The sequence below is a fragment of the Squalius cephalus genome (assembly GCF_949319135.1).
Source record: "Squalius cephalus genome assembly, chromosome: 2".
Taxonomy (NCBI): Eukaryota; Metazoa; Chordata; class Actinopteri; order Cypriniformes; family Leuciscidae; genus Squalius; species Squalius cephalus.
In genome coordinates, this window is record NC_137123.1 from 29,231,242 (window position 1) to 29,244,427 (window position 13,186).

A 13,186-nucleotide genomic window follows, 5' to 3' on the forward strand; every position below is an offset into this window, starting at 1 on the left:
TTTTCTGGCGGCCTGACATCTGGCAGCGCTGTGCTCGAGGGACCTCCCCAGATCTCTATAGACTTCATGATTAGACTCTAATAGAATATTAGCATTTGCTCTCAGGTAGGCTTCTAAGGGTTGTGAATGCTAGCAGCAGCAAGTCGTTCGTGAATACACCAAGCGTAGCTCTACAGCTCAAGATGTCAAGACGTCTTTTTTAAGCAAACAGCAAGATACTAAACTAATCTGAGAGCTTATTTGTGTCTTGCAACAGAAATAAGAAAAAATGCAAATTGGTGTTAAAGACACGTGTAATCCACACATTGATCGACATAAGATTGAGGCAAACATTTACATATTATTTATAACATATAGCCCACATGAAACGTTTGAAAACTCTGTTTATAGGCCTTTGAATATAAATGAACCCATTGAGAACGTTCAATAAAATGTTAAAATTTTGTTCTTTAATGAAACACATAGTTCAATTCAATTATCAAATAGTAACTTAAATATACATTGATGTAATAAATTAATGAATTGATCCGACAATTAAACCTAAAGCAACAGACATTACAGTTACCGCAGCTAAAACAGCAATACAGCAAATACCTGTACGGATATTTTATGTGTATGTCCAAATGAGATATTTACATTTTACGTGAATGCTTCCATGAAACTCATCTTTTTCATTAAGAAAACATTACTAAACATGGTGAATTTAACAAGCAACGACTCCATAACTGTACGCGTATATTTATACAAATAAATAAGCAGATAACATACATGAAAATAATTTCAAAGAAAATGTTCTCTTATATCTCTCGATTGTGCCTTCTCGAAACAACGAAAGAAAAAAATTAAAAGTGGCCTGTTTCAAGCAGTTTCCCCATTTGCTGAGGGCCACGTTTTCCTTGTTGTCTCAATATGATTTTCTCAAGCAAAAACGTGGAGGGAATCCCAATAAATATGTAATGAAGTAAACATTACCTCACATGATAAATAGTTCATAAGAAACATAGCCAGAGCGCAGGCGTATTGCAACAGATATTTGGCGGAACAAATCCCATTACTAAAAACAATTGAGCCTCACCTCGTGTTCAGTATATCCAGTATGTTCTATTTTAACAACTAGAGGTCAGTTATAGCAAATGTATACGTCCTAGATCCATATGCTTTCACATTAAAAATATATGGATATTCTCATCGCCAATTGCCTAATTTTAGGCTATGTTTATCATTATTAAAATCACAGAAGTGGAATTAAGAAGACGACAGACAAAATTATGCATGTAACAGCTAAATCAATAATTTACAAGGAGCTGTTGGTTATCATCTAATAATGTTGCAGAATCGTTCGTGGAGTTAATTCGTGATGTCCTTTTTTTTTCCTCTCTCTCTTCTTCTAATGAACCCTGAAGTAACACCAGATTGAAGCGTGACATACTGATAAATAAATATTTCAAATGAAAAACATTGACAAGACACTGTCACCCTTTTGACCTGAAGTTTTTCCCCCCTTAGGGGTGATCAGTTTATAATTACTGGTGTTGTGTGTAGCTTGATACAGAACACTTTCTGGTAGATGACTAAAATATGTTATTTCGTCTGATTGAGGCTTAAAGAGTCTCACTCCTCTGCTATAGAAAGTGTGCTGGAATAAGTGAGGAAAAACGAATGGTCTTACTTGATCAGTCAAACGATCCTTTAAATGATTCCACATCCCCTTTGCGTAATACGTGACAGTGATTTGGTATTTTCAAATGTCTCTTTTGAATGTCATGAAATTCTGGTTCAATGCACAAGTTATTGATGATTGAAAAAGGTGTGAGATAAGAAATATTTTACAAATCGTCTCTAAACAGTTTTAGGAGTCTCTCGACACGTCGTGGTGGTCTTCTGCTCGAGCTAGACGCAGGCCGAGTATTTCATGCGTTTTTGTTTCTGCCTCTGGTTGCAAAACCAAACCCGCACAACGTTCTTTTTGAGGTCCAGCTTCTCTGCGATGGCTGCGATTTTCTCTGAGGATGGACGAGGCTGAATAGCAAAATAAGCTTCGAGGGACCTTTTCTCGGGAGCCGCGATGGAGGTCCGCTTCCTCTTCTTCTCGGCCCCGTTGAAGAGCTCGGGTTTGTTCAGTTTCTCCCGGTGAGACTTTTCAGCCTCCTCCAGCCAGGCTTGCAGGATGGGCTTCAGGGCGATCATGTTGTTGTGGGACAACGTGAGAGATTCAAACCGGCAGATGGTACTCTGGCTTAAAGAGCCTACGCCAGGTATCTTCAGGTTGGCCAGCGCTGACCCTACATCCGCTTGGGTCACGCCGAGTTTGATCCGACGCTGTTTAAAGCGCTCAGCGAATGCCTCCAAGTCTCTGGGATCTGCATCCACGTCGCTCATGCAGCCCATGTGGGATTGCAGCCCATGGGCGTGAGCCATGTTGATGGCAGCTTGGTGCATGTGGTTCATGCCTGCCATGTGGGCAGGGTGCGCAGGCGTGGAGACCACCGAGCCGTCTGGCCCGGCCATGGCTCCAGCAAGTGCCAGTCCCGGGGTGATGTGGTCCAGCAGGTCGCCCTCCAGTCCCTGATGCGGCTGGTGATGGTGGTGATGATGGTGGTGGTGGTGATGGCTCCCGAGAGCTGACGGGTGCGAGATGGGCACGGACGACGAGGAAGACGAGGAGGTGCACGGAAGCGTGTTCATGGTGTGGTAGGTTGCGTCCGGCTTGTAGGGGCTGTGATGAGGAGGGTGATGATGGCTTTTGGTCTGCGAGACTATATCCACCGCCGCCAGAGCTTCCGCGCGGGCCAACAAACTCTCATCCAATCCGCCGAATATATTGCTCTGCAATTGCAAATAGAATGCACACATAACTGTCAGCAGGGAATTCGCGCTCCACTCCGAGCTTTTAAAACATTTCCAGCATGTAAAAAAAAAAAAAAGAAATCCTAAAAAAGAACACACAAAACAAGACACATGCAACATCCCAGGTCATAAAAATTAATACGAAAGGCAAACCCGGCTGAATACATAAGTTGGGGGGGAAAATGGAGGTGTTGGGTGATTTGCTGTGCAGGCATGAAAAAAACATCAAGCAGAAAAAGTGGGCTGTCAAAATGTGCCTTTAAGCGGTGATTATGCAGAATACGTACCGGTGGGGTTGGGAGACATGCTCGGCGCATCGCCTCGGAGCTGCCGCCGCCGCTGCTGATCGTGTTGCTGTGTCTGGACGACGAGCAGGACGAGGGCGCGTTGGAAGTCAAAGTGGAAGAGGACGAGGAATGCAAACTGGAGTATTTGGCCTCGGCCAAACTGGTGTGGGTCATGGCGAAAGCCTGCTTGCTGTTCAGAGACATCATCATCATATTTGCGATCGAGTCTTGGCGAGTTCCTTTTAATAAGTTAAGACTCCGCCTTCTTCTTCTTCGACTGGAGTTCAAGCCCAGTCGCTGCGCGGAAGCCTCAAGTCTCTGGCGCTGCAACGAACGTGGAGAGGATGATGCACCAAGTCTCTAGATAGCTCATCTAGTGCTGCCTGATGCTCTCAGAGAACGCTCTCCTGGTCGCTCCGTTGCGTGCCGTGGCTTGAGATGTGTCGCGAGCACCAGTAAGCCATGCAACCTGTCGGTAAACTCCTTCAAAGATTACGTCAACTCTATTAAAACGCTCCACAGAATTTTCCTCCGCCCTCACAAAATATCGTACATTTGTCACAGCGGAATCTGATGCCTTTGGTGAGTTTGTCTTTACTCACGTTTTTAGAACGAGTGCAAAAAGTTTCTCCTCTGCTTCTCTTCGCACAAATCTCCAAAACGACGTTGCTCAAAACAATATCGCTCGTTAACCTTTATCCCGAATCTTGTTGAATTTGATTATGGGATAAAGGTGACAGTCGACTACATTCAATGCTGCGGGGACTCGATCTGTCTGTGCTCCAAGGCGAAGGGCAGGCTGCGTCTCTCTCTCTCTCTCTCTTTCTCTCTCTCTCTCTCTCTCTCTCTCTCTCGCTCTCTCTCGCTCTCTCTCTCTCTCTCGCCCATTCTCTTACTCCCTCTCCTCTTACTCTCTCGGCTGTACCTGAAAAACCTTTCATGATTTATTATTCTTCATTAGCCACAGCGCCGCTGGGGACTCTGCGCATGGGCAGTTGCAATGACTGCAGCTGGTATTGTATGATTCTTCAATAAAGTTATTGTGGAAACCACAATGGTTAAATGAATAAAAGCCAACGCAGAACTGTATTCTAAAATCAAACATTTTATATTTCAATGTCCATGTTCAACAATAATACCAAGAAAGTATATTTAGAAATGTATCTGCACGTTGTCGTTTATGTTGAACAGACTTGCATGTGTGATTAACTTTCACTGTGATACAAATTATTCGAAAGATTATGTTTTTTTTTTTTTTTTGTTTTTTTTTTATTACGCAAGTAGCCTATAAGCTTTTGTCTCAGAGAAACGTGGATGAATATGAAGAAATCACCACAGACAGCCTCATCATCTGCTGTCCCTGTTGGGCGAAATAAATCAAAGTAAAACGCACGACTATCATTCCATTATAGCGAGGTAATTTGATATACCGACACGCATTAAACAAATTATGTCCAGTCGGTTTTAGAAATATTGAATTTAAATTTAATTTGTGTATTTGTTCGAGAACCATTCACTAATTAACCTGCTTTGATTTTATTTAGAAAATATACTGTTGACGAATTTATTAGTTTTCCCGGTTATTGAAATAATAAATAGGAAAGACATCTTAGTTACTATTGAGCGTGTATTATGAATTTGATGTCTCAACAGAATGTGAAGTATTTCATTAATGACACTAAAAAGCAGATTTTTTACAACTCTTTAGGATTTAATTGCAAACCCAATACAATTATATACTCGTCGCAGCGGGCTATTATCATATCTTCGTTCTAATTAGACTACTTCATCAGTGATTTAATTAAAAACCTTTAATCATGTTCTAATTAACAAGGCAAGTCTAATTTGTTTAATCTATTCGAGTCCACTGGATGGGGTAATTGATGCATCATAGCGACCGACTATAGCCTCGTGTGTAAAAGTGCACCGAGATCCAAATTTTAACTTAAACTAAAAATAAATGCATCCAATTATCATTTCTTATTTTCAACATTTTTATAAACTTCATAGTAACAATAATGAGTTAATATCTGTCGCATATATGCCACATGCGCAACATTAAAATACCCAATTACGCAAATGCATTATTCTGTCTAGATTCTTTGACTTGTTCATGTAAGTGTAGCCTATATACTGAATATAGCCTACCAGTATGAATCGTTATCAATGTCTTAAAGGGTTGTTTTTCATCAAATCTATAGTAATTTGGAAATTAAATTAAAGAATGTGCTGCATCATATCTCTGTTTGGGAAAACGCACCCTTACACGTTGTCTATAACAAGAAATAACTTATATGACTTAAGTCTAAGGGCTAAATTAAGAAAAATGAAGAAAAGTCTCAGTTTCAGATGTATATAGATGTATATACAGTGTTTATATATATATATATATATATATATATGTGTGTGTGTGTGTGTGTGTGTGTGTGTGTGTGTGTGTGTGTGTGTGTGTGTGTCGACGTGACATTTGTCCTGTCCCATGCAATGACAACATTGCCGATGGTGCAGAAGCCAGAAGTACGGTATACCTCTCCAAAGGGAGGGCCACCCCACGCGCCTGCTCAGGAGACTTCAAGGCCCAATCAATGTCTCCTTGTATATACCCAGAGACTGATTTATGATGAAACTTTAACGAAATCATTTATATTTCACCACCCCTAAATCGGCAAATGAAATTTTCATTCACAATGAAGCACACAAAAGTATATCTAACGTCAAATAAATCAATTGGGCTCCGCTCTGAGGCGATTGAGTTTGAGGAGTAGTTTTTGCTCACTGTAGCGTATTTATCAGGGCGATTTAAGTGCTCAGCTTTAATACATCAGGTTAAAAGGAATCTAGGGCCAGTTATAAACATTGCCGCTATTAAGACTGTGACCATTTAGTAATTAGTTAAGGCTAATCATTCTTACATTTCTGATTCAAAGCCTTTTTATCTAGCCTAATTGACTTAAAAATAATAATAAGTCTTGAATAAAAAAAAAATAGATGTTTATGCAGCCGGCTACTGAATTTGAATAAAACACATAACTTCAGTACCAGTAGCCACATATGCGTCGTTTGCACGTGCACGTGCAGTGCGCCCTCTGTACACAATCTACAAATAATACATCGATTTGAAATTGCATTACATACAAGTAATCATTGACATTTAGCCTTTTAACATAAAAAAAATACATATCACTTTTTTTTAGGAATTTCTTCAACCCCCTTCCTCTGTTTTTTTTTTTGTCTCTTTCTGTGTCTATTTGATGATATTGTGCCTCAATTTGTATTACCAGACAGGTGCTTTTAGCAGCTAGGTTTGCAAAGATTTTTCTCCTCCTTCAAAAGCCGTGTCCGCATACTCATAAATACACTTTTATTTTCCCCACTAAGAAAGGGTGCTCTCATAGGAATTCTGACTAAAATTGAGCTTCATAGACATTTTCTTTTACATATAAATAACAGTGCACCAGTAGCAACAACCCAAAACAGGAGGAGGGAAAAAAAAATAAAAAAAAATAACAGCCAGACTTGATGTACAGTAGCTCAGGTGACTTGTTTGCTTTTTTTGACGTACATCAAAATCAAGGTATGCCGCTGTGGAGCTTGTGTGCTTTACACAAAGACATTCTCATGAGCATCCCTCAGGAGCCGAGCACGTTAACAATCCCAATTACATCCGGACCACCAGAGACAGCTGTTTTAATACCCACCGCTCCTTTGTGCCACCAACACAGTCACTGCAGCTTGCTCTAAGAACACAGGGACAAAGGATGCATCACCGGAATGTGAGAAGGAAAGAGAAAGCTTGAGATAAAGTAAAGGAGAGATAAAGAGTAAAAAGAAACATTGCGAATGTGCCATGCATGTGGGAGTGTGCAGGATATTTAGAGAGAGAGAGAGAGAGACAGAGAGGGGAATCAAGAATGTGTGCGTGAGGAGAAGACTCAGAGAATGTGTTTGTGTGTGTGAGAGAGTAAGAAAGAGAGACAATTCTCTTTTTCTTCCCTGTTCTCAGTAGCTGGAGTTAAATTCTCAGCAATATGCTGTTGACACTCACTAGGAACCAGCGGATGCAAAAAGGGCATGGCTTTAGTAATTATCTCCAAATAAGACCTCCCTCTGTCCCTTTTCCCTCAGAGTTTTTAATATTTGAAAACGGAAGAGGCAATGGTAATGCATTTCCACTCAAACTGGAGGCTTTGAGAACGATATATTACTTCCTCAAATGTAAGTAAAACCAGGCAGTTTGAGTTTGAGAGACAGGACGTCACTCAAGCAGATTACATGCCTAAAAAATGTTTCTTTGACACCGGTAACTACCAGCCTATAGTAGCAAAGCCAGAGTCTCGATCTCAGTAATGTTCATCTACTCTAAGACTTCAGGGCAGAGCAGGAGAAGGTCAGTCCTCATAATGATGTCACATACCTCTAGGTCCTCCAAATCAATACTGTAGAGGGGTTCACTGCACCTGTCATTGCATCAAATAAGGCACTGGTAAAGAATCGTGGCTTTGTATTGGTCTCACTGGATGATATGAAAAATATCAACTTCCCTTTTGGCATTATTCATTATTTAATTGTAAATCTAGGAGTTCAAGCCACCATATACCATAATAAATAAATAAATAGATGAGATCCATGTATGTCATTTCCGTATTCTTAATTTTTTTTTTTTTTTTTTCACCAGAGTTAATTGCAATTACACACACACAAATATACACACGTATGTATATCTGCTATCGTGAATGTGCAGGTATGTCAGCTGTTTTCCTTTTCCACTGCTTTTGAATTCAATCCAATACATCTGAAAATTCTCTCTTCCTCTCTCATTAATCTGGCTGTACCAGGTAATAATATATAGCATGTCATGGGTTGTCTAATGCTTGATGCTAATTGACCCCCTTTCCGCCTCTCTTTCGCACAAATGAAAAGGTTTTCCCCATCCTCTGATGGAGCGTGTCACTATCTGATCCAACAAATTAAAGAGCTCTCACTTGTCACACTGTCACTGCATGCAGGCTCCCGCTCATCAGCCATAATTATCATTTTCCCCTCTTCATCCAATCGCCTGCCAAACACGCTATTTAAAGTTACACTGAGGCGCAACATGCCTGTATTTGTGTGACATGATTTTGAGAAGTACCTTATGTTATGGTATCTGAGAATGTGCAGAGATTCTGACTTTTTTAAGAGGCGTCTAGCTGTTTCTAGCACAGGTTAACTGCTAACACATTAAATGTGTTCACGTCCCTGACATCTACGTAATGGAGATCAAAATCAGGTAGGACCCAATATTTTGAAGCACAGAAATCTTTGGTTATAGCTGATGGTGGTATCTCCATCGTTGTAGCTTTTAATATTTGTATGCTTGAAAATATTCAAATTTAGGTGATACCTTTTGCACACAAGTTTACACTGGTCAATTGCAACTCTTTTTTTTTTTTTTTTTTTTCATCTAAAGCCTCTGTTCGTTTTTGCTACAGTCGTACGACTCCCTTATGTTTCTCCCTCACATCTCATTATGTGTGATGAATCTCATCTTTGTAACAAAGTGCTTGGTTTCTAAGTCATTGAAACATCACAGAACAGTGTGTATTCTGACAGTTCCCCTCCCATCCCACTTCTCGGAAAATGAAACATTTATTAAGATGTCAGTTAGGTGAGCAGAACTATACAAAAAATACAGAAATGCATTGAGCTTGTTTCATAATCGGGGCAGAGAGTTGGATTTCATAAGATAAAAACTCCTCAGAACTTTAACAGCGTGTTTTACAATACAGCGCACTCACCGGCAGGGTCAACCAATGAACGTGATGCGGTATTAATGATGTAAGGTCATACAAAAGCTTTGTTATTGATCATAAGCCTTTATTTCAGATGCAGTACTTCACAAGTATTGGACATCATAGTCAATACATTTAGAATTTTCCTCAAGTTCATGTTGTGTTGGATAAGCAAGTTATTGATGAGTTCATGCATTGATACTCAACGACGTGTGAGTTTGTTCATTGCCCAGGATGTCCAAACAGAAATGCTAATTAGGTCAGAACAATGCATAGACTCTTATTATACATGACACTTTACCTGCTGACTTTGTGTGAGTAACTTTATAATGTATGCACTGTACCCTTGCTATTGACAAAAATGCCTGGGCCTGATCAAAGCACAGTATTCAGTGGATTTGTCAGGGCCATGAAGACAGGGTCTGTAACACTAATGATCTTCAAACGCTTCCCCATTGCACCAGGAGCTGCATGACTTCCAGGCAAGTCCCCCCTCCACCCCCAAGAGAAGCTTTAATTGTGCTTGGCTTGTAGGGTGACAGGTGTCAGAGGGCCCCCTCCTCATCCAGCTCATCCCTCTGAACAGAGGGCCGAGTCTTTTGCAGCCCTCCATAAGCTCATTATTAGCATGATAATATAACAACGTGATGTTGTTCTAACATGCTGATGGCAGTCCTCAGAAAATCTACCAAACACGTAATCTTCACAATAATAAATTTGGACTAGTCACACAAAAAAAAAAAATGTGTAGCCTTACTAGGGGTGCGCTGATGTTACGGCTGATGACTGATAAAATTCTATAATCTATAGGTTAAAAATGTATTTAGTTGTTTTTAAATACCTAATTTAGAATTCACAACATTATAATGTACAGTACTTTTTATTCATTACTGTATATTGTGATGTTTATATGTCTAAATCCATATAAAAATATTCATTTTGAGGCAAAAAGTTTAACCGTTCTTAAAATATTAATATTTTTATTATTGAAATACTATTATAGTTTGCATTTATATTTTGTGTTCAGCCAATTTGAATAATTTTTTTTATATATTTGGTAATTTTGTTAAAAAATAATATGTCTATGTCGTTTTTATTCATTTTATTTCAATTTTAGTACTTTAGGTTAAACTAAACAAAAACAAGAAATGTTGTAATAGACAAATGTTTTTTTTTTTTTTTTTTTTTTTTTTTTTTTTACAAAAATAATCCTACATTTCAGCAAAGGTAATCTAAATGTAAAAAATTTATATTTTATATATTATTGTATTTTGTATTATATATTATTATATATGTTAATATATAATATTGGCAGATAACTGATATGTATCGTGTAACCAATATATTGTGCATCCCTCCACCTAAAATACCTGAAATGACAAATGTTCTTGTTTGTGAAACTGTATAGTGATTAAATATATACAGATAACAAGGCACAGTGTGATGTGTTCGAAAGACCAACACTGTCTGCTGCACATATCTTCAAAGCCTTACCACAGCTGGTCTGAATCTCATGGGCTGGCATCCAGTGTAGTGGTGAATAGGAGATTAACGATAACGAGCATCTGATAGCTAGCATCGCTTTAAACCTGGAGATGGTGCCCTTACCCTCGATTCATTTGGAAATAAAGAGAGAGAGAGAGAGAGTGAGAGAGAGAGCAGGGGGGAGGGAGTAACCTTTCCTAGCCAAGGTCCACATGGACAGTGTGTGTACAGTGAGGAGAGGAGTTTGTCTTACATATCCAGCTTGTCATCAGCTACACAATCCGTGGAGGGCTGCCATCAGTACCACATACTGAATAAACATGAATATAACATGAGCTTTTGCTTATGTAACATTTAGTGGTCACAGTGTGTCTGTCGTGATAAAGAGACGGACAGAGAAGTGACAGAGGAGGACTGACACAAGGATTCTCTGAACAAATGTTTTAATTTTTTAAACAAATATGCTAGTTTTGACAAGGATTAGGAAACTCATTTCTGAGAGAGGAACTGAGCATTAATACAAACAAATATGAGCTATGCAACCAGTTATTGCTTTTAAAGTTTACACAAAAGAAGATATTTTGAAAGAGGATGTCTTGATGTTATGTGATTGGTTGGTTGGTAGGTTGATTGATTGATTGATTGATTGATTGATTGATTGATTGATTGATTGATTGATTGATTGATTGATGAAGTGATTGTGCATGCAATAGAAGTATTTAATTCATAATATACTGACTTCCCTGTAGCTCAAAGAGTAGAGCGTGGCACTTGCCAAGGTCACGGGTTTGATTCCCTTGCATAAACTGATAAAATGTATTCTTTAATGCAATGTAAGTAAGCATTTGCCAAATGCTTACATGTCATGTAAATTACTTTCAGAATATCTGCTTTTGTGTTCGGCAGAAGTAAGTAATACAGGTTTGAAATGACACGAAGGTGAGTAAACGATGACAGATTTTTCATTTTGGGGTGAACCGTCACATTAAAAATGCATGCTATGGCTGTTTATTATGTAACGTGGAATAATTGATGAGACTTTATGGCATAGAAATGTTATAATTCACTTCCAATTCTAAATACCTAATCCATATGAACGGCTAAATCTGAAAAACATCAACAAGGCTTCCAAAACGTGCTCGCGCCTGCGCGTAATGAACCTGTGTAAAAGGTTCCGTCAACTCCCAGATCTGGTCGTCTCCCAATCTGGCAGCAGAATTGACGAGATGAGATAATTAGCGACTCTCCCTCTCCATGACTCTTTTCTGTTGGGGCTCTGCGAGACTATTTGGCATTGCACATCTCCGTAACGGGCTTGTTTAAGTCTGTTCTGCAAGCCCCTTCGCCAACCCCCAGCGGAGGGCAGCTCGCGAGACCCCGTCGCGCTTTGAGGACCACTTTGGAGCTTTAATCCACTCCAAATGTGCTGATAATTCTCGTTGCCAGGCCACTCTTCTCTCTTGCCTGGTGTCACAAGAGTGGTCTCACGAGATCCGATCAGCCAATGATAACAAAGTAGCCAGATGTCTGGTGCTGGCATAGTCCCAGAAGCCAGGCAGCGGTACGCGGCAGCATCCGCCATGGGCCCGAGATCAAAGCTACCTGAGATTACTTATGGGCACAAAATATGTGTTGCTTATTCTACAGTTCCCATTAATAACAATCTGGGCGAATTTGTATTTCTAATTAACTCTTTCTTTTGGGTGCAGAAGTGCTGTAGGTTTATCGGGGCCTCCGCAGATTTTTCTTTTTTTTTTTCACAATGTGAGCAAAAAGCAGGAAGACCCAGAAGTCAGATGTTGCACTTTTTGAAGAAGCAATATCAGCCGATGGTGCATTTTTTTTTTCCCCTCTCCTGCTTTAAACAACAAACAAACAAAACAGAGATTAAACAACCCTGATTATTAATGACACCATGTTTTCATTTTATTTGCCCTGCTAGTATATTCACCTTAAAATATTAATGTTGATGATAGTAAAGATAGATGCTGATAGATTCAGCAGTTTGTTTCAGACAACTTCAATGTCTATTGTATTAAATTAAACTATTTTTTGGGGGGAATAGGCCTCCATCACAGTCTGCGTGTCATCACATCCAGCTCCATTAAATCCGTAATCGAAGTTCCGCCTGCATTATTGTCAATGGATAAACTAACTTTGTTGAACTTGACAAAATAAATCTATATTTCAAAAGCTTTATTTAGTCTTACACAATACCCTAGTCACAGTAATACATGCATGAGTCAGGGAAAGAACAAAGGTCTTTATAATGCAAAAGGAGAACACATAGGATAAATAGTCAAAACTACACATTAACACACACAAGGGAACTTACTCAAACTGAGGGCTTAAATACACAGAGCAAACAAAAGAGCTAACAAGATAATTAATGAGAACACAGGTGAACGGGATGATTAATCAAACAAACTAAGAAACTGGGTCAAATGACAAGCACAGGGAAAACAGAACACATACATGTAACAATCCTATCATATATGTGTAATCTTCCATTTTAATATGCAACATTATGTGAGCGAGGCGATTGTCAATGTTGCCGATGTCGTCACAGTCGTGAGATAAATGCAGTTATTTTTGAATAATCAACTTTGGGCTGGAAATTATTTTTTTTTAATAAATAATTATCAGTACTTGATATTTTAAGGGATGTATAACCTAGTCTAATTCTAATGCTCTTTAATGTGATATGTTGTTCGTATTACATTCTTGCATTTCTTTTATAACTCTGAAATACTGCGCATACACAGCTTGTGTGTTCACTTTTAAATCATGAAATAT

General features: G+C 39.1%; 1 protein-coding gene across 1 annotated transcript; it reads right to left on the bottom strand.

The window, feature by feature from the left end:
- Nucleotides 1-282: 282 nt before the first annotated feature.
- pou4f2 (POU class 4 homeobox 2) lies at nucleotides 283-3,950 on the bottom strand. The gene is made up of 2 exons (XM_079862766.1): nucleotides 3,135-3,950; nucleotides 283-2,826 (listed from the first exon to the last, which is right to left on the bottom strand). Exons 1-2 carry the CDS (start codon nucleotides 3,345-3,347, stop codon nucleotides 1,891-1,893), a joined length of 1,149 nt encoding a protein of 382 aa, XP_079718892.1. The 5' UTR covers nucleotides 3,348-3,950; the 3' UTR covers nucleotides 283-1,890.
- Between the last annotated feature and the right edge of the window lie 9,236 nt (nucleotides 3,951-13,186).